The 22285-nt window shown below is 38.2% G+C and overlaps 1 protein-coding gene across 1 annotated transcript in view; it reads right to left on the bottom strand.

Moving 5' to 3' along the window:
- Positions 1–1873: 1873 nt before the first annotated feature.
- Positions 1874–22285, bottom strand: part of PRTFDC1 (phosphoribosyl transferase domain containing 1) — a 44476-nt gene continuing 24064 nt past the window's right edge. Inside the window, exons 5-9 of the mRNA XM_029961897.1 lie at positions 7797–7814; positions 6302–6384; positions 5845–5891; positions 3801–3877; positions 1874–3152 (exon numbers count right to left, since the gene is read on the bottom strand). Of these exons, the coding sequence (XP_029817757.1) occupies positions 3105–3152; positions 3801–3877; positions 5845–5891; positions 6302–6384; positions 7797–7814 (273 nt within the window). The 3' untranslated portion in view covers positions 1874–3104. The remainder of the gene's footprint in view (positions 3153–3800; positions 3878–5844; positions 5892–6301; positions 6385–7796; positions 7815–22285) is intronic.

The raw sequence follows: 22285 nt of genomic DNA on the forward strand, positions 1-22285 counted from the left end.
CACAGATCAGAAACTGTTCTGCAGCTGAATATCACATACAGTTACTACTGTATTTTGGGTGGAGATGTTGGAATTTTACATTCTAGAAATTTATTAATTAAACATTGAGGATTAACACAGCATGGTCAGGAAATATAATACCAATAGCAAGCAATCAAACACCCAGATATTAATTTGTACTTTGCTCAGCTTTAACTATAAGAATGCAGCAGCTAATTCAATTGAAAAAATATCTTAATTACAGACCTTTTAGACTATTTCAATTCTATTTCTTAAGCAGAAACCAGCAGATATTCAGACGATATCTATGGTTTGCAACGTGAAATCCTAATTTATATTCAGTTAACCAAGCTGAAGGAATTATTCTTCCTACTTTGACTTTCTCTCCAGAAAATCACTTTTGGATATTTTGGAATGGGACCAAGTGTAAGCATGAACGGGCTGAATAAAGTCTAAAACCTGATGGTTGCTAAACATTTACATAACTTTAAAACAAATTACTGTCCATGCTAATTTGTATTCAACAGGTAGGGAAAGAATGCTGGTGTTAACTGCATAAGAAAAAAACCTGAGATAAAACCAGAAGTCCACACAATACATAAACACAATGTCCAAGGGAATTAATGGATTTTAAAGAACATCCTCTCCTCTTAAGCAACAGATGTTCCTGAACTGATTAAAAAAACCCAAATGTAGCTTTGTGGGTCATAAAGTGCAACCACAACTGAAAAAATGTTTAGTGGTCTATTAACTAAAGAATAGAACCAGCACTACTATTGAAACATGAGACAGTAAATTCTCTGGGCACACCAAAGAGACTAAAGCCAGTATTGATCAGAAATACATGCACAATTACCTGTTCCCTCAGCTACACTAATGATATTTTGGAATCTGATTATTAAAGTAATCGAAAATTAATTTTTCAGATGGAAGAGCTTCAAACAAAGAGTAATGTCGATGGCAGCTGAGACACCTGGACATATGAAGGTACAAAATTGAAATATCACATTAGAATAGAAAACTCCCTTTATTCACAGTAGAACTGCACATGCAAATTCACTAGTGAAATCTGTATGGTGCTTTTTCACAATGTTAAAAATATGATGACAGGAAGAAATGGTATTAATTTGAAGAAACATTCCAGTTCTTGTATTTTCTAGAAATCTGATCTTTTCTATTAATTATGTAGATTTTAATAATATCAGTCTTCCAATTAAACAATTTTAACACTGTCTGACTTATGTGCATCTAAAGTACTTCATATTTTCACAAAGTACTTCATATTTTCACACTAATTTTACACAAATTCACTTCCTACATTTTTGTGGTTATTGTTGCTGAAGACTGATCATAGTAGCAAGGCAAACTGGATTGTGACATTTTAAGAAGAGAGGAAAAAGAGGCAATAACCTAATGCATGTCCTGGACTAAACCTAAGCATGTCAGTTTACACAATGTGCCATTACTAAAAAATCCATAGAAGTCAGAAACAATAAAAAAAACTTTAACACTCTCATAAAAGAAGAAGAGATGACACTCTTCAGCAGCTTCTTCCAGGGGCTGTATGGGTATGCATTCTTCTCTAAAACAGAAGAAAGTTACTCTAAGGGAAAGCTTTTCAACACAATTCTTCTAAAATATAGGTTAAAGGAGTAGGTAAGAGAGGGCTAAAGCATTTCTCTAGCAATAATAATTCTTTGATCTTTTTTGTTCCTTTAACATCATGGATTTTATCAAATAACAATAGGTTATGAGTCACAGGATACATACATAAGGTATGTTTATATTACCAGTTAAATGCATATTTTTTAAAATTTTTATGGGATGTGTGAAATATGCTGAAGCAGAAAAAAAAACAACTGTGCAATGTAACAAGTGTTCTTAATGTTTCTTTATTAGTTTATAGCAGCTAATAACGATCTGCCTCTCACATTTCAGAGCAAAGCTACTGATACACAGCCCCTTATTTGCATTGGTTTCCCTCAGGAAGTTAAGAACAGTTACATTCAATACAGAATTACACTTCTTGCAGTTAATGTAGTGTGTAAATTCACAAACTTCTTCAAACATGATGTATAAAAAAAGGAAGGAATCCCTAGAGTCTACAGCACTCATGCATTACCTGGTTTTCTATGTTTTCCTCTACATTTATTTTCTTTTTTTTCTATACAAGTCTTCTCCAGCATTGTCAGATCTCTATTCTCGAAGACAACAAAAGGTTACAAAAAGTCTCAACTTGAACATGCTACAAAAATCAAATCATAACTGAATAACTGTCTGACTAGAAGTAAACTTCTGCGCTTAATGAGGTTTAATTAAGAATATAGCCAGAGGATACTGTTAATTTTTATACTTGTTTGTGTCCTATAGGAGCAAGGGATACCACGCAGAAATTCAAACCTGCCTGGTATTGCTTTGTCTTGATTAAAATTCAGCACATTAAACAGGTTAGATCCATGGCTACATGACATACCAGAACCAGATATCTTCCAATTTCAGATCAACAGTGTATTGCAAGGGTTCATTTTGACCTACACTCTAATTCAGTGCATTCTGAGAGCTACAACTTTGTTTGGAAGAGGCATTAATGAACGGCAACACAACACAGAGCTTCAGCTGAAACTTCTGAATTGTGGAATTAAATCAAAATAATGCTTTCAATTTAGCAGCAGCATATCTGACCAAGACTAAAGGGATGATGAAGTCAGTAAAATCCTCTAAAATAATCTTCATGTACAGAATGGCACTGTTGAACTATGTTATGCAATGCCATGAAGTACGTGAATTGTGACGGGTGGAATGATGGAGTGAACAAAAAGATGCATTCACAATGAGACCTGAGGCAGACAAGTTATTAGTCAAAAGGCATCTTATGTGATAATTTTAATACTTAAAAAAGGTAGTAACTTTAAAAGCCCTATACTTCACAGCTTAGATAAGAGCTCTCACTTCTGTAAATATTAATCAGTATCTCTAGAGTAAACCCCTTATTATACTGAGTTGAAAGACACACGAGTCGGTTGAATCCCTCTTCTGGGAGATGCTTGAGGGAGTGTAGTCAAATTCCTGCTTCACTCAAATATTCAGGTGTGGATGTTACTCTTTCAGACTCTGTATTTCGCTTTGCCATGATCGTTGATAACACATATATGCTGAAAAAAATAGAACAGTGATTGTAAAAGCATAGTTGGTTACATTATTGATTATAAATTAATTTTTCAGAAATACTTTGACTTGGCCAATCTAGTGATCTTAAAATTACTCTTTCCAGAGATCTGGAAGTGAATTCTGATTTCACTTTCTAGCTACAGCAAGTTTTTCCACTTGGAATTCCCAGCTTTGAGGTCCCTCGTGGGAGTACCACAAGAAGCAAAGGCAAGGTTTGCACCTTTGTTCCATCCTCACCTCTCTGAGAAAAGGGGCAGGCAACACAGCATTCAGACAACCCGTCTGACCTGGGGCTGTTTCACTTCTACAGCTGTCTCTGCACATACTGGGAATGGTGGACCTGAGAAGTCCTAGGCTCACCTAAGATGGAATTATAGCAGAGGTATGACTTCTGCTCTTAGGGGGAAGAGATGGGAAGGAACTTTCTCAGTGCTGAGCAGGGACTCTTTTGTATTATTTGAGGCTTTGCAGGGAATTCTGCACTTACTCAAAGGATCCCAAATCCCAACCACGTCAAAGACATACCTCCTCAGAGCTGAAAGGAGGAGGTAAATGACGGGGTATTTATGGGAATAAATATGGGAAAAGTAAACCAGTGACTTTTTAAACAACTTTTTTTATAAGAAACTTACGTTTAGATCTCTGAAGTGCTCGTTGTAGTCTAAGGCATAACCTACCACAAATAAATCTGGAATTTCAAATCCGTAATCTGTGTTGAGACAAATAACAAACACCATCAATACAAGATCAGTGGCAATTATAAGCCCTTAATTCATGTGTTGGTTCTCAACAAGCAAACTCTACATATATGTAGTCAGTTGAGGTTATGCTACTTTTGACTCTGAGACATCAAGGTCAGCAGCAGCCCCATAACCAGTTCCCAGTCATAGACTATTTGTGACAGGGATGTGCATAGTCAGGGGAGAGTGGGAGAGTTGTGCACAATTATCACTGGCACATTGTGGAAGGAAGCAAGAATCAGAGCTGGAAAATTCTGCTTGTGTTTGGAAGCTCTGTTGGTATATGTGTGTGATGGCAACTGTCCAGTATCACAGTAATGACACAAAAATGTATGATTTTAAACCAGAAGTAACTTTCAGAGATCTAGATATTGTTCTGCTGAGAATAGCAAAAACTATTTTGTATATTATGCTACCAAAACATTTCAAATGCTTCTTAAATTAAAGCCCCAACCTTATGAAGATTCATGAACATGGTCAACAAAGTAAATGTATGCAGTGTAGATGAATTATACATGTCATACATCTGAAGCTAAGCACAGGCATGCATCTTTTTAACTGTGAAGGTCTGTGCAGTATCAGCACTATATACAACAAGTTAGACTCTTTCCAAATTGTTCACTAAGTAGTTAGAGAAAAACCCAATCTTAGAGACACAAAAATAGGTCCGCACAAAAAATTTTACAGCTATTCAAGTAAGGAATTTATTCAGTTGGGAAAAAATGGGGGTAATAGACACTTTGGAATTGTAAATTTGGGTGAGGAAATGAGACAGCACTATCAGTGATTTACAAAAAGATCTCTGATGCTTAATAAAATTCATCACAGTTTGAATAAACAAGGATCAAACCTGTTTCATTTTACAAGTTAATACATGCTACCCTTCATGAAGTAATTTTATTGCATTTTTATATGTTTATCATCAGTGAATCCAGTCAAATATATACTTTAATTTACTGAATTAAATTCTGAATGTTAAAAATACCACTCCACTGTATAAAAAGTTGTACAACAAAATGTTTGGGTCATAGTTCGTACTACTGGGCCAGAACTTCAGGGCTATGCTCAACATTTAAGTAACTTTTGCTTCATGAAGTTTCCCTCTCTCCCACATCCCAATTCAAGACCCTTCATGCTGCCTCCTGGTACTCACCTGCCTACTCTCCTTTTACCCTCCTCTCCAACTCAGCTGACCAGAGCCTTCTTCAGTAGTAAATACTGGTTGGTCTCTTCTAGATGTCTCTATTCTTTCTGTATTTAGCCACATACCTCTTATTACATCATTTATTCTAAATAAGTCTAAAATTACAATAGGTTGGTATAGCTCCATTTATGCTTTCATCATAGTATAGTATAAGGACCAGTAATTCAGAGAGAAGTGGTGCTGGTATGACACGAACAGAGCAGCAGGAGGAAGTTTAAAAAGCCCAGTTTATCTTTTGCTTTTTGAGGGGTGGGATTTAATTATAATAACAGTAGTTAACCTTTAAAAAAATACTTTTCAAAAAATTAATTAGAAGTGTTACTCTGATTAAAAAAATGTAAAACTTGCAAATACCTATATAATAAAACATCTTTCATGTTCAGATGGAATCCTGCAGCTCCTCCAAAGAGATGCAATGAAGAAGGAAAAAGAAGAAATGCACGTTCTCTTCTATATAGTTTGTCAGAGACAGACGATAAAACACTCGCCTTTCATGGATAAAATAAAACCCTTCTAAATTTCCCTATAAAGTTAGTACTCCACAGAAAACATAAGGAGGCTAGGCTTTCCAAACCACAATTATACAAATCCTTCCATTGAATCCTGTAGTCCCATTGACAACTGATACTTTTCAATGCTTCTAGCAGTCCACAGAATGATATGAAAGGTAAGCGATAAGAGGAGTGGTAAATTCTTTTACTGTCATGTGCAGATTTTTACAACAACACTTACAATCTGGTCTGTACCCATCAGGCCGAGATGTTCTTTTCACCAACAAACTGTAATTAAAAATAAAATAAACTGTTTAAATCTAGATATGTCACTGAATAACATGCATAAAAACTCTTGCCTTTATCAAAAAACTTCTGAGCCATGTGAATCCCTGCTCTCGTTCTGCCTCCCTTCCTGACAACGTCCTGAGGGCAGGGAAGAGGTGGGTGTGTTCCCCTTCCAAGTCCATCAGTGCCAGCCTTGAAATGGCTAGAGGGTCATTGTCACTGCAGAACAATACAAAAGCATTTCCTCTCCTTTCCTCCACCCTCCCCTTAGTGACTCAAGCAGCTCCTCTGCACAGCTCCCCATGCAAGAGTGCAGCAGCGAATTAAAGCAGGATCTCAGAATGGGAACCTCCACTGAAAACAGGTTGGACTAGACTAATTAATTACTATTTTGTGATTGTTCTACTCACCTTGCCACTTTAATCATTTTTGGCTTGTATTTTTCTATAGTATTAAGCAGAACCTTCATGGTCCTTCCAGTTCCAACAATATCCTTAAAAATATGAAAAATAGAGCAAGTAAAACACAAAGAAAAGCTGAAAAGAGGAAATCTGGACAATGACTGAGCAGTTCCACCTTCTTATTTTGTGGAGATGATTTATTTTTCCCAGTGCATTGTAAGCCACATCCAAAAAAGGTTATAACTGACCTTACACTCCTCGAAGCAAGTACTTTCTATTCATAAAATAATCAGTTCAAGGACTGTCCACTTCCTCTTGAAAACAGCTATGTTGCAAGTATTTGGGATGTAACATGGGACTGGAGATGACTTTACTGGGGGCTGTAAGGATGCAGGGACTAGACTTTTCATATTAAGATCACAGTATGTCAACATGTCTCCATGTCAGGACTAAATCTACCCTATTTGTTGTTCTCTTAGTCCAGTACAAATGTGGTTTCTCCAGAGCTGCTGTACCCAACATCATCTCAATGAGATCAGTAGGTACCTGGCTACAAAACTGACCAGGACATGGAGAGCAGCTGTTGTTCCTGAGCTCTGTGGGTGTGGATTTTTCATTATCAACGCCTTGCCTCTGCTCCCCAGCTGTCTAATAGCATTAACAAAATTTTCTTTGGACATTTTTAATTTCTGTTACAGTAGCTAGAATTAACAAATATAGAGCTCCTGTCAGCTGTTCAGGTAACCAGCCATCCCTGTGGCTGATGACTTTTTTCCCACCCTTTGCTAAGAGAAGACATTCCAACATTATACAGTTCCTTCATTACACTCTCCAGCTTACATCCCACAGACTGGGTCTGAAATGCCAGGCAGATCCTGATCTGCTCTCTAACTGTACCAGTTGCTTATTCAACATTTTCAAAGAGAATCCCTTATATTAATTTGAAGCACCAATGAGGTGATACATTCTTTCCTCTACAACTGAACACTGTTGTTGACCCACAACAGCTCTGTGATGGGCAGTTCCCCAGGGGACACTGCTGGATGGAGAGTTGGATGCAGGAGCTGGGGATGGGACTGACACTCCCAACCAGCCTGTGAACAACCCTGAAGCTGTAAAGCATGTTCAGGGTTACTATTTCAAAGTCATGCACCTGAGAAGTGCAGGGCATCACTGCAGTTGATTCATTGTCCTCCAAGGAACAGAACAACTTGCAGAATATGAGCAGATGAAACCACAGAAAGAACAAATCAAATGATGCAGAAACAAAGACTTCTGGGTATCACAAGGCCGAGCACTAATTAGAGTGACAGCAATGCAGTTTGATCCCTCATGCAATTGCAAAAAGACTGAGAGGCCATTAAGCAAATCAACCCCTCTCCCTCTTCACCACCTCCCAGCTAAAGAAGTGTAACCACAGACAGGCTTTAGAAACTGAACACCCTGACATGACTCGACTGTGTGACTCTATCTAAGTAAAATATGACATAAGCACCAAGCTTACCTCCACAATTAGAACATTCTGGAAGAAACAAACAAGAAGTAATACAATTACACAATATTCACATACTAAAAGAAACAAATACTTGAAAAAGTGAAATGAAGACAGATTCATGTGCATATGTACAACACAGTAGGACACAAGGAGTTTCCTGTTTCATTTTTGTGCCCTGAAAAAGAGCCAGCCATAAGAGCAAGCCCTGCAGTCAGGGGCTACAACTTAATTCAGCTCTGTCTAGATTATCCTCTTTGTCCAAGAACGGATGTAGCTTTGGAAAATAAAATTAGATGGAAGAAATCCAAATGGAATGAGCTTCACTTCATTCCAGTGTCTCTAACCATGTACTACAGTGTACCCTACAGTTCACTAAAATATTATTTCCAATGTTAATATGAGACTACAGCAATAATATTCTTTCTCTGAAATAGATGCTCTTCCTCCCTCCACCCACACCCCAGCAACCTCACAGTAAAGGATTACAGGCTAGGTTGCACCACCCAATCTCACGCTGGGAAGCACCCTCTTTCTCTTCAAATACTGCTGCTGAAATTAGTATTATTTGAAGAGGAGTGATCCAGCCAAGAGCAGTGATGTCAGGCTTTAGGACAGCATCATCACACAGACTAATCTTTTTGATGAAATGGTTCATCACTGTTCCAGGAATCATAGTATCTAAGGAGACTTCTGTTCTTCTATTAAAAGCAGTAATAAGACGCAATGTCCTTATTAGAAGAAATAAAAATGTATTTATTAGTAAGCATGTTCAAAAGTTCTTACAATCTTGCATTAAGCTCTACTGTCTGAAGTGAAACCTGCAGTAGCAAGAAGAAAGTTATTTCACAAATACCTTTATCTATCTATCAATGTATACATCTTACACACGTGTTCACGCTCTATGTTCTGCAAAACCTCAAGACCAGTTTCGTATCCATGCGGTATTCACCAGACTAGCTTACACTCTGCTTCCTTTCTATCAACCTTGTTGGCTTTGCTACACCCATAACGTGGAGACTATCTAACTTCCTTTTCCATCATAGAATCCCAAGGTTGAGAGTTCTGAGAAAGACTGAAACGCATGGAGGAGTGTGTGAAGGGAGCATGCTGATAAACAGCACACCTTTGACACTTTCATTAATTGATATGTAAATAATTTTTAACCTTCAAAAGAGAAATTATTAATATAGATTATCCATATTTATATTCACACTGCAGCTCCTCCTAACACTCACAGTGCTTGGTAGGGAGACACAGCATGCTTCATGCATCAACCACTGCAGAAACATGTTACCACACACTATTATACCTGGATGCTTCTGAAATGGTAAAACACATGGTAAAGGTGTGGAGGGAACTCCCAGTAGTGGTTGAGCAGATGTCAGCAATGGAGATATCACTAAAGAAAGCCACTAATTTAGACTGAGCTCTGCTGGAATGTGTATTAATCTTGGAGGGTGGCTCCTTTTTGGTGTTTTCATAACAGGTTTCACTGGTGGTTATCCTGCTTGGCACTCCTGACTTTCAACCTCTCAGCTGCTGACACAAACAACTCTGTATCTGAAACACCTAGTCCTGTGGAGGTAAAAAGTCAAAGGCCTCTTAACAACAAAAGTCCAAAGATGCCCTGCCTCTAGAAACTCCTTCAAGAAGAGAAGTATGTCAGTCGTTTAGATAAGATGAAGAGACCAAAAACATGTTCAGGAGAAGCTTATGACAGGTGTGCAGGAACACATTTTCTTGAAGGAAGCCATTTGGATCCAAAAATGGTTTGGCTCTCATCTGGCTTCCTGGATGAAGTCATAACTAGGAAAAACAGTTCCAAAGACTAGATCAGGACACCTGGGTTTGGGGCATAAGCAAATCACCTGATTCAGTCAGTGGACACCTGAAGATTACATGTGGCAGTAATGGTCTAACCATCCCCAGGGAATCTGAGCAGCTGGTGGTGATATATGTAAATATTTATGTGTTTATATACACACACACACACACACACACATATATGATATATATGATACAGGGAGAGAGCAGAAGAGTTGATAAGGAAAGAATCTCACCAGAACTAAAGATGGAAATGAACTCCTTCAGTACCAGGAAACCAGTTCAGGATGACTGTGAGTTGCAAGGTAAGAGAGGCTGACCTTCCCTCAGCCTGACATCCTGACTCATTCTGTGCATCTCTTGCTGCTCTTCACACTGCTGGCAAGAACTTTACTCCCAACAGAAAAGCACAGACCTTCTAGTGACAAGACCTATCCAGTAGCTATGGCACGAAATGGGACCCCAAATTTGACACAGCAGAGGGCTGCACAGTCCTGCCTTAGCAGTGTCAGGCTGCTCACTCCCAGAGCGAAGGGGAGCCACGAGCTCAGGGCAGTAACACAGCTGGCACTGCAGGGCCCTCACCAGCCCAGGCTCAGCCCACGGAGCCCCAGCGAGGAGAGCAGGCAGACCTGAGACTTGTTCAACCAAGAGTGGATATCATCAGGTGAGTTCATGGTGATGAGGCAGATGTGAGGCCAAGCTGGGATGTCAATCCCTGTTGGGATCAGGTCCAGTGAGAGTAACCATGATGAAACACAGCCCACTGAACTGCAGGCAGGTCCACAGCGATGAGACAAGTTTGATGAAGTCAGTCTACAAGTCAGAGTCTGGATCAATGTTTGCAGCAACATACAGGCATGGCTGCAGCTGAGCTGAAGGTCGACACCAACACAGCAGAGCTCAGGTCTGGTCCAGGGCTGAGCTGAACTGCGGATCCTGTGCCCACAGGTGTGGGTGGGGGCCCCAAGAGACACAGGTCATGGCCATTAAAGGCCTATTAGTGCACATGAGGCTGTGACAGACTGAAAGAAAAGCACAGTCCTGAGACATTTCATCGATTGACAAATGGGTTTCTTTGCTACCACTGTTGCTTCAGCTATTCTGTCAAGATCAGAAATAAGGATTCTCTTGATTGCTTGCAAGTGGTAATGACAAAATTGGACAGAATGAAGGGACAACAGCCTCCCTGGCCATGGAATTGGGATTAACCAATGGGGAGAAGCAGACCTTACTATTTAACTTGTGAGAAAAAAAAAATCATGGGGCTGAAGAGACCGTGAAAGTCATCAAGACTATTCTGTTGGTCCAAAGAATCAACTTTAAACTATCCCTCACAGGTATCTGATTTACCTGTTCTAGAACATGATGAGGACTTCAGATCTTCCCCAGGCAATGTGTCTCAATGCCTCATTATCTAAGAACAAACGTACAGTTAGAAAACTTCTATTGATATTTGGCCTGAACTTGTTTTGCAGTGGACATAGAAAAAGCTTTATTTTCTTCTCTTTTTTTTTCTTCTATATTTGGAGAAAGACGTATTTCCCCAGTTTCATCTTCTTCAGATTAAATAACCCCTATTTATTCAACATCTTCTCACAAGTTATATTTCCTAGCTTTCTGATCACTCTTTTGTTCTCCTCTGGAACCTATCCAACTCGTCAGAATCCTTCTCTAGTTGTGGTGTCCCAAACCAGAAAGAAGCCTTTTCCAGTGCCGAGAGGAATAAAAGAACCATTTTGTATGCTTTACAAATAATCTTCCTTTCTATATATTCCAGTACAACAGTTACATCCTTTATAAAGATACACTGGTGTCTCATGTGCAACTTGTGATCCACCTATTGTCTCCAGTTCAGAACTGCTGCTGAGTCAGTCCTCCCTCACTTGCGTTTATGCAAAACATTACTTCTGTACAAACACAGAAGTTAGTGTTCATCTTTATTGTCATTACATGTCATTCTTTCAACCAAATTCTTAAAATAATTGCTTAAGATCTTAATATCTTGTAGTATTTTTCCAGGTAGTATTTTTCCAGGTAGTATGACTAGCAGCAAATGCTAATTCCATCTTTCAGTCAGGAACTAAATATTATACAGTCCCTGGAGAACATGCTTTAATGCACCTAGTCAGACAGTGAAGCATAATTAACTGTTTCTTAAGAACAGCTTTCCAAGCAGTTATACATCCATCTAATAGAAATTTAATCTTGTCTACATTTCCTTATCACAAATGACTCATATGAAGGAAAGAGGATTAATGTGGATCCAGACATGCCTGAAGGGTTTGTCTGGCCACAAGAGTGATAGTCACCTGCACATGACTTCAGCTGAAGTGTAAGATCTTGTATTTATTGCCTAACTTGAGAAGGAAGGATTTTGGTGGACCCTGAAATTGTCTAACCAACATTCCATTATTCCTGCCTCTTCTCCATAGAGTTAAGGAGTCCAATTGTTACAAATTATATACATTGGGAAATTTGGTCCTTTGAAAATACCAGTTGTCTGGGCCAGAAAACACAGATTTTTTTTTTTTTATTAAGCACATTCTCATTACTTCCAAAAAACACCAATGAGGATTTTCAGTGCTATAGAGAAATCCTGTATGTAAGGACTTTGTAGTGGAAAAGCCACCACAAAACATTTAGATATGAAAACATTTTGTAACTACAAATAAGCAGGCATCCTAACTGTTCAGAGTGATACTTTAATCTCTGTTTTGATTATGCAGAGTTACTGAGTCTAAAGTCATCATACTTTTCAGTCATTAACTGCTGCTTATGACTGAAGGCATTCAAAGTGGTTTGCCATCCTCTGGTATCAGAAACCATCTCCCACAAAACAGTGTGATGTTCTGGGAAATTGACTGTATGGCTGCCTATCCCCTACCCTTCTACTGTTGAAGCAGGCTACTGACAGAATATTCCAGAAAAGCAATGGCATAGCAGAGCAGCAGAGGAACAAACTACAAACTGCCAAGAAATGTTCTGATACACAGTAACCAAGACTAGATAGTGGTGATGTCTACCTAAAACTGGTTGAAACACATTAGCTTATCCTTGATCAGATGAACAGCAGAGGATAAAAGAAGAATGCAACAGATACAACAAATCAGTACATCATCAGGAATGTCACCATCATGCTAAATGTAGAGCTGGCTGCATCCAGCATCTCCTGTGAAAGGTCAGTTACTTGAAAGACCTTATTCAGCTTCACTGAGAAATCCACCTGTGAGCTGGTGCACAGGAGACCAGTAAAACTCATCAGCTTGTGGTGCTACAGCAGTAAATGATAACTGGACAAATTATAGGAATCTAAAGGATGCTGAAGAAAAGACCTTTTCTCAAGTATTTGTGTTTGAAGCTCCTGTACCACATAGATTGAGACTTTTGTCCTTTCAGATATACCCGAGACAACTGCAAAGAAGGAAACCACATGAAAATAAAAGCAATCTGGCATTCTGGATTCTGTCTACTTTTGAAACTCAGAGAACAGGAAACAGGAACATTTACTGACATTTTGATTAGACTGAAGATGGCTTAATTTCTGAGTAGAGCCATTTGCACCAATACAATCTCTGAAGCACATCCAGAAATCTAAAAATGGTGCTCATATATCTTACACTGAGACACAGTACAGGCAGTTTTTTAAAATATGTCCTGGAAAGATTTCACATATAGTCCAAATAAAGAAGGGATGCTGGCTCAACTCTTAGAGAATGAAACATCTTCCTATCAAGCCACTGCAAAAGAATCATCAGCTTCCATTGTCGATGGATCAGAAGGAGGCTGGGAGCTGATAGATATGGATGACTGTGAATCATTCTGTGTTTACAGCTGTTTCTACCAGGTAGCTGGCAGGATATAGGCTGGTGCAATATAGGGTCATAGAATATCTCAAGCTGGAAGGGACTTATAAGGATCAAGTCCAATTCCTGGCTCTTTGCAGGACTATCTAAAATTAAACCATATGACTAAGATCATTGACCAGATGCTTCTTGAGACCCTGATCCCTTCCCTGGGGAGCCTGTTTCAGTGGCCAGCCATCCTTTCAGTGAAGAACCTTTTCCTGATGTCCAACCTGAACCTCCCCAGTTATGGCTTCATTCCATTTCCTCATGTCCTATTGTGGGTCACCAGAGAGAGATCAGCACCTTCCCTGTCCAGTGCCCCCCTCGAGGAAGTTGTAGGCTCCCATGAGGGCACCCCTCAGCCTTCTCTTCTCCAGGTTGAACGGACTAAGTGACCTCAGCTTCTCCTCCTAAGTATTGCCTTTGAGGCCTTCCACTAACTTGGTTGCCCTCCTCTGGACACTGAGCGTCTGAGGCCCTTCTTGCATGAAGGTGCCCCAAACTGCACACAGTGCTTGAGGTGAGGCTGCCCCAGCGCAGAGCAGAGTGGGACAATCCCATCCCTGGGCCGGTTGGTGATGCTTTGCCTGATGCCCCCCAGGACAAGGTTGGCCTTCCTGGCAGCCAGGGCACTGCTGACTCATATTCAACTTGCCATTGATCAGGACCCCCAGGTCTCTTTCCATGGGACTGCTCTCGAGCCTCTCATCCCCCGGTCTGTACGTACAAAGAGGATTACCCTGCACCAGGTGGAAAATCTGGCACTTGCTCTTGTTAAATTTCACATGGTTGGTTTTTGCCCAGCTTTCCAGCCTATCCAGATCTCTCTATAAGGCCCCTCTATCCTTGAGGGAGTCCACAGCCCCTCCTGGATTAGCGTCCTTGGCCAACTTTCTTAAGGTACCCTCCATTTCAGAGTCCAGATCACTTATAAAAACATTACAGTGGCCCTAAAATTGTACTCTGTGGTTTTGAATGCAAGGAGTGCTGTGAAGTTTAAAATTCTCCAGTTTTGAGTGATCAGGGCACACAACTTGCAACTCTGCACATGAACATTTACACTGAGCAGAAATAATAATTGTGGTGTGAACTGGATCTACACAAAAATAAAATGCATGCTTTCATATTCTTTTCTAGACAGTAGTAAAGATGGTTCATAGCAGCATGTCTTGGGACATCTTGAAAAAGTAGAGGGGGTTTGATACTACTAGTACTATGTAAAATGAAAAATAAATAATTTCTAATCCCTGCATTGCATGTGAATTTGTCTCTCATGCTAAAGAGACATATTTTCACTCTTATAATAAACCTCAATATCTCTTTGAATTTTAAAAGTTTTAATAATGGACTGGAAACCTGCAAAAATTGAAAATCTTTAGTTTACTGTCTTTTAAAGCCACACAAGCTTATACACAGCAAGGAAATAGGTTGTTTTTACAGTACATGTAAGAAAACCCCTGACTTGTAATAAGCTGAAAAATACTCGGGCACTGAGTCAATACATTTCTATTGTTTATCTTCCCACAGGTCAGTAATAAATGGAATAATGTCAGCTAACAAGACCAAGCAGAGTAATGAGAGCATGTATGCCTCCTGCCTGACAGTATTAAGTTCTATGGAAACTATTTTTCACCTTCCTGAAAAAAGAATAACATTTTTTGTCCTAGATTTTGATTTTATGTTCCGTTCAGAAGACTAATTTGGAAGGAAAAATTGCTATGAAATAGCAGTACTTTGAAGTTAGCACTGAATAAGGGTTTGAGGGAAAAGCTGTCTTTGAATTAATATAAAATGTAACATTTTAACAAGGTAAAATGCTAAGTCGCAAATTTAGAAAGGGGCAGTATTTCCTTGAAAGCTGAAACTACACTTAAGTAATCAAACAAACAACTGTACTTAATGCAATACTACAGCTAAGAGGACAAACTCAGCCCTCACATGTATAACAAGACAATCAGGTAGGGTATTTTCTCCTTAAATGTTTCAGCATAAAATCAGTAGAATATCGTGCACACACTTTTTTTTTTTTTTAAGAACAGAAAGAGCTTAAGACCGAGAAAAGAAGAATGATTTGAGACCTGAAAAAACTACCTTACAGTGAAGTAAGGTTTGTAGCAGGAAGTAATAGCTTTTATTTAATTAACAGCCCATTTCCCAGTGGGAGAACATTTTTCACAAAAGAACTTTGACCTTTCAGCCCACAGCCTCAGAGAGACCACAAAATACCTTCAACAGCTGAGCCTGGGAACAAAAATTCAGAACTGCTGTATGCACTTGAAATCATGGACTGAATAAAATACTGGCTTTACAGCACATTATAATCCTCCACTGCAGCTGCCCTCCAACTCATTTATCAGTGTTCCACAGCTGATAATTTGCTCTCTTATTTTAGCTCAGAGGAATTCTTAACATTTTTATCTGCCCCTCTAGTCAGAGGGCAGGTGATTAAGTAGGGCAATCATTTTTCTTATCTCAAATTGTCTGATTACCACATTAGCTTAAAACCAAGAATTTCTCCCAATCTGTACTTAGCTTGAAGTTTGCTGATTTTGTTCAGACCAACAGAAGGATCTGTGTGCTTGAACTTTTGTTTCTTCCAACTGTATCAACTGCCTACTTTTCGTTTCCCGTTTTTAATTCCACCTTCAAACCTTGTCTCATTTACATCCTACAGTACACTAGTACTGTACAGCAGGCTCTCAATGTATTAGTTTATCTAAAAGAAGCTTAAGTAATGACTGTGTGATAGGCAAATATGCAACCATATGGCAATATAAATTTGATAATGGCAAGCTGCTTAATCCAGTAGGCAAAGGTATTAAAAAAGGCAACAGCAAAAGATAAAAAACTGATTCAAATTCAGAAAAGAAAATCAGGTTCACCATTTTAACAGTGATGACAGTTGACTATTGCTAAAACATGCCTGATGTAGGGAGACTTCTCCATCAAGTCTGTAAATCAAAACTATTGGTAGTTCAAGAGAGACAATGTAGGTACAGTAAAGAAATGATCATTTCAGACCCTTCATTCTAATCACCCAGAAGTTCCAACAAAGTGCTTTTGGACCCTAGGATAAAGGAATCTCTTAAACAAAGCTCTGTTTGTGATCAGGCCAAATAACTGTACTGGGAAGTAAAAAAAAAAAAAAAAAGAAAAAGAAAAAAAATTAACCTTAATGTGGCAAGACTGGCAGAAATTTTTAAGGAAGCAATTAAAAAAGACAGTTGTACCTAAGTCTTGTAAAGCTCACTGAAGGTAAGCAGGTAGCAATCTCAAAAAAAGAACTTTTTCGTGTGCTACTTAAATTTGAAACTCCTTTCTGGAGTGGGACTAAAGGTGTAACAGGAGGTACAAAGATTTGACACAAATGTGGATAACAGTTCTAGCACTGGGTGTATTCAAAATGAACCTGGATTTTGTAAGCTTCTATTCTTGCTGTGTTTCATACCTCCTTTCCCTAATAAAATTTCAGTTGTCTGCTGGAGAAGGCATGATACAAGCCTAGAGAGACCTTTCATCCTATCATCTGGTATGGTGATAATGCTGATCTTAAAAGTGGAGAAAATATATGGAAATTTGGACTGATGGAAATACTTTTATCGTCAAGTTCCCATTGATAGCTTGAGTTCATTCCTCTCTCCTTCTTGGATAGAACTATTCTTAAACTATTTGAGAGTACTTGTAACATATTGTTAGTTATACCAGCTTATAAAATATATATGAATGCACAGTTGCTGGAAAAGGTGAGTTCTTTTATGCATCCAGTTTCATGAATGAAGGCATATTTGTAAAAAAAACCAAACCAAAACCACCACCCCCCCCGCAAAAGATACATCTCCTTTTTACCTATGTCTATTTCTTTTATTTTTTTAGGGGGATGAGGAGAAGGCTTCAGTACAGTGTATTTTCATTTCCTTTAGTTCAATTTCCATTCAGAAGTCTGCATTTTCAGTTAGATTATTTCTAAAGAAACCTTTTCATGTGTACTGCATATCAGCAGAAACACATAAATTGATGTGATTCTTCAAACTGAATTTTTAATGGATTATCAGTTTACTCATCACACCTGCAGCACTTGCTTTCTTAGCATTGTATTTGGCAAACCTCAGGTACTACTGGTTAAAGACATTTTATGACAACTTAAGCTAAGCTTGAAGCAGCAGTACCACAAAGCTCAAGAATGCTCATCAAACAAAGGTTAAACAATTGAGTTTCAGTGAAGAGGTCCAAAGGGAGCTATAAGAAATCATTTTATGGTATGCACACAGCAATGAAATCCACATATATTAACACTTCATCACAATGTTAGAAAATAATAAGAAAGACTTTTGAGAAATGAGACATCTGAATAGGAACTTTTTATGGGGTTCTAGAAAGGGTCATGTATGTCTGATTTTAATCTTTTCTGCTAAGCTTATCCACATCTTATGCCATTTCTTAAAGAACAGATATGGTATGTCAAAAATATTATTTTTTTGACACTTGGTTTTGCTTAGTGTCAGCTGCTGATGGGAGCAAGTTGTTTGGTGTGTTAAGAGTCCACATATACAGACTCCAGCTACTTAAATTCTGTAAAACTGGTTCAGAATCTCGAAGAGTTAACAGAGTGGGGGACATAATGGAGGGCCTGATGCTTTGTTCTTAGAGAGCTTTATGTCAAGTGCTGTGCACACTCGTGTTCTGCCTGCAGCCATGCTCACAGCACTCCTTCTGTTGTGCACAAGTAGAACAAACTACCATAATTAATTTAAAGGTAATGCAGGAATGAATCACTGCCTTCATTTTCTGACTTGAAGGAAAAAAATGCAATCTTCTGGACATCTGGAATTTGATGAGGATTTTCTGGGCAGAGGTGAAACAGAATTATGAACACGTATGATGTAGAAGCAGGTAGACAGTGGCTGAGCAGAGTCCATGTGAAAAACGGGATGGGAAGGCTGGGAAGTTTTTTTTATACTTTTTCCTCCTCCAGAACAACAACAAAAGAAAATAATGATGAGCAGTAAAACAGATTACCTAAGAAGGAAGTGCAAAGAAATATGTCTTTTGCTTTGGAAAAAGCAGCTAAGGATGGCAACTGTCAGAAGAACAGACAGTATCAAATCTAATTAAGAAAAAATGCAGAACAACAGAAGTGACTAAAGATGGCAGTTCAGCAGAGGTACTGAAGATGTGGAATGCTTCAAGACACATAAAATCAACCTCTGAAAAGATGAAAAAGGTAAGGCTGCATGTCTGATAGGAATACAGTAAGATGTTGAGGTGACTGGGGGACATGATTATTGCAGAAGTATATAGTGGATTTTGTAAAAATTTACTGTCATAGAAACTGTCTCTCAGGTACATAATGTTCTAAATAATGCCATTATTTTTTCTGCAAATTTATGGGCATTATTCTGGAAAGGAATACAAATAGGGAGAGAAATCTCTACATTAAGGCAGTGAATACTGAAGGAGAGAAAAATAAGTATAGAACCAAGAGAATTCTGAGAAACAAACTTGGAACAGTAAGTATAATATGTATTTTAATCTAGAGAATAAAACATTGTGTTACACAGCTGCCACACATGTTTTACTAAATACTGAAGTGCTAACATATTTAGGAGAATGCTAGAGAAACAGCTCTCAGAACTGTTGCTAGAGCCTATGACATGCAGAGAAAATGGTTCAGTAAAGTATGAAAGAAATGAGAGGCATAAGAAAAGAAAGTGAGATTGCATTATGTTCCTGGAACATCCTCCCAAATGAGAAGTGGAGCAAGAAAATGGTAGACAGTGGATAAATTGATTTAGGTGAGGCATATAGAGGAAGTCTGGAGATTTTATAGCACAAACCCTGCCAGAAGGAAGTGAGGAGTGCTGCATGGAGGATATCTTCTTCCTAGTGAAACTTCTTTTTAGTACAAGCTGACCAGTCATTTCAGGAAACCATCAGAGTGGCGATGGAGTGTTTAAACAAACACAATGAAGTGCAAAGAGAATACAGACATTTACTTTCTTTTTTCTTGATTGCTATTTATTACCTTCTACACTTCTCCAAAAATGTCAAACCACTGGCTATAAACAAGATTATGAACAAGAGGAATTCATAAAGAACATAAGCACTGACAGATGGAATATCAGAAATTCCCTGGCTCCAAAATTGTATTATATGAACTGTACAACTACTTTGTTTTAATTCAAGTTCTGATTAACCTAACAAATAATAATAATTAATTTTGTTCACATTTTATGTTATGCAAAAATAGTGACAATAACAAAAATATATGGATCTAATTTTGACATCAAATACATTATACAACTGTAAGAACTATTTAATTGCAAAATGATATAAACTCTAAATTTATGATTTTGCCTAACTTCTCTGTTGCAAGGAGACAAGTCAAAGTGGTATATAAGCTTTTTTGAAAGGTAACAGGACATATTTTACCTATGGAGTGATATACAGAATGATTCCTGTCAGTGATGACTTTGAATGACAGAACGTGCTCCAAAGCTCTTCAGACAAAAATATACACACATAAAAGTATAAAAGATAAATGGCAATGACACTCAAAACTCAGGTACAGCTGAATCTCCTGAAGTTTCTAGATGCTTTAAAATCTACTGTAAGTGTCACAAATACTTGAAAATATGTTAGGAATTTTTATAGTATTACACAATATAATTACAGTTTTGATAGGAAACAGGGTTATATTATTTGTTCTTTCACCACATCTTCATAAATTTTCATTGCCATCTTGCTTTGAAACAATTTTCTGGACAGTAATTATTTATCTCCCGTTTTCAAAATTTATTCATCTCTCCTTTTCAAAATTTATTCATCTTTACAAACATTAATGATAAATTTTACCCAAATGAGCATTTCAGCTTTAAAGTAATTGAAAATTAAGGAGCTACTTAACTATGAAATCAAGTACTGAGAATTTTATGTTCATCACCTACATCATTAAAGGAGAGATTTTTAAATTATATTTTTTTCTGCATAGAAATGGTTACAAAGCATTAGAATGTTAAGCTATATCAGGACTCATTCTTCAAGTACCTTTATTAATGATTCATGCCATGGAAACTTCATTCTTGCCTCTGTGACCTTCTTTACAGAAGAATAATTTCAAACAGGGGATGATTTTCTTCAAGTAACAGTTTTAGCAGTTTGGGTCTGTGTGCTCTCTTCTATAATATTTCTCTTTTTCATGGTTTGCGTCATTATATATTTTTCCCAGGTTTATAATGTTTTTATAAACAAAAGCATATTGTAGAGAAGTACAGAGGAGATATTCTTCCTTCTGAAGAGCCATTATCCCTATCAGCCTCTTTTTAATTAGCTTTTAAAATTCTCTGCTTTTTTTAAGCTTTCTCAGAAAAAAACATTGTTATATACCAGCATGTTCACTCAGTAATCTTTTTTCCCAATAATTAGTAAAGCATGAATGTGCCTTAGTTGTTCACTAAGATCATAGGCTAGCTGAAGTTCCAGGTATTATTACTTAATGAAGGGCACTTTAAGATCAAAATCTCAGAATCTTTTGACTGTAGGTTCCAAAATCGTCTACATTCATTCATGCTTTTGAACTTTACAGAAACTTAATGGAACTTACAATATTCCAAACTCATGCTGGTGTTTCTGAAAACACCTTCCATGATAGCAAATTAATGGAACTTAACCTGGTATATGACTTTTTCAATATAATTACAATATTTTCTTAATAAGTACTCCAAGCAGGCAGAAGCAGCACCCAGCTCACTCAATAGCAGGGAATTTGAATTCTATCAGTAAGTTTTTAACTAATTCACTCAGTGACTTTGGATGGTTCCTAAAGCCAGCAGATTTAAAAGCCAGCAGCTAAAGAGAGGCACTAAAAACACTTTAAGGAAAGATTTCCATGGCCTGTAGGAGGCTCTGAATCAGCCCACAAATGGCTGATTAGTAAAATGTGCTGAATACTTACACTAACTGCTGAAGTCAGCAACAGATGGAGGAGTTGGCATCCGTGCACGTAAGGCCACTCCTTCACAAATCCAACTTTAGACATGAAAGCATGAACATGTGAGCCTAAGCTTTGCATTCCAACTTTCCGATCAGTAAAACGAGTCCCAAGGAAACCCCATTCTCCCGTGTGATAGTGGAAGTGCTATTTCACTATTCACACATCGGCTGTGTCACAGACAGCCACGCTTACAAACCAGTGCCAGATGTGCCCTTTCAGCAAGTCTGCCTCCCTGGCAGTCCCAGCTCCCCCTTCCTGCTCTGCTTCAGCCTCCACACTCAGCTTCCAGCACTGGGCTCCCTTCCTGATCAGCAACCACCTTTGTTCCCCAACCAGCCCCTTCACACCTACCCAGCCTCCTTACCCAGCAATCTTAAACTATGCTGCTGTTCAGTCTTCTCCCCAAGTATTTTCTAGCCTCCCAACAGCCAAATTTTGTGTCCCATTCCATACCTGGGAACAGGAGAGCCATGCCAATGAGAAAAAGGTTACCAGGATTTTCATTTTAGGAAAACAATTTACCTAATTTTGGACAAGAGCAGAACTAAATGGGATGAAACTTTGTTTCTCTCTCATGCACATGTGGACATATACAAATACACAAAAGTCCTGAAAAAAATAATGTGTTGCCCCAGAATTCAAATTACACTAGAAGTATTATGGATGGAAGAAATATTAATAACTGAAGCCATTAATCAGGAAAATTTGGGATTGGAAGGTGGGGAAGGGCAGCTGGGCCTGGAAGTTTAGAAAGCATTTGGACTACCTGAGTAAGAGAATTGTTAAGATGAATAGGTGCATTGCCAGTTCTGTAGGGAAACATATGCAAAATCATC

Source organism: Manacus vitellinus, unplaced genomic scaffold (assembly GCF_001715985.3).
Source record: "Manacus vitellinus isolate BGI_N305 unplaced genomic scaffold, ASM171598v3 scaffold_3_pilon, whole genome shotgun sequence".
Classification (NCBI taxonomy): domain Eukaryota; kingdom Metazoa; phylum Chordata; class Aves; order Passeriformes; family Pipridae; genus Manacus; species Manacus vitellinus.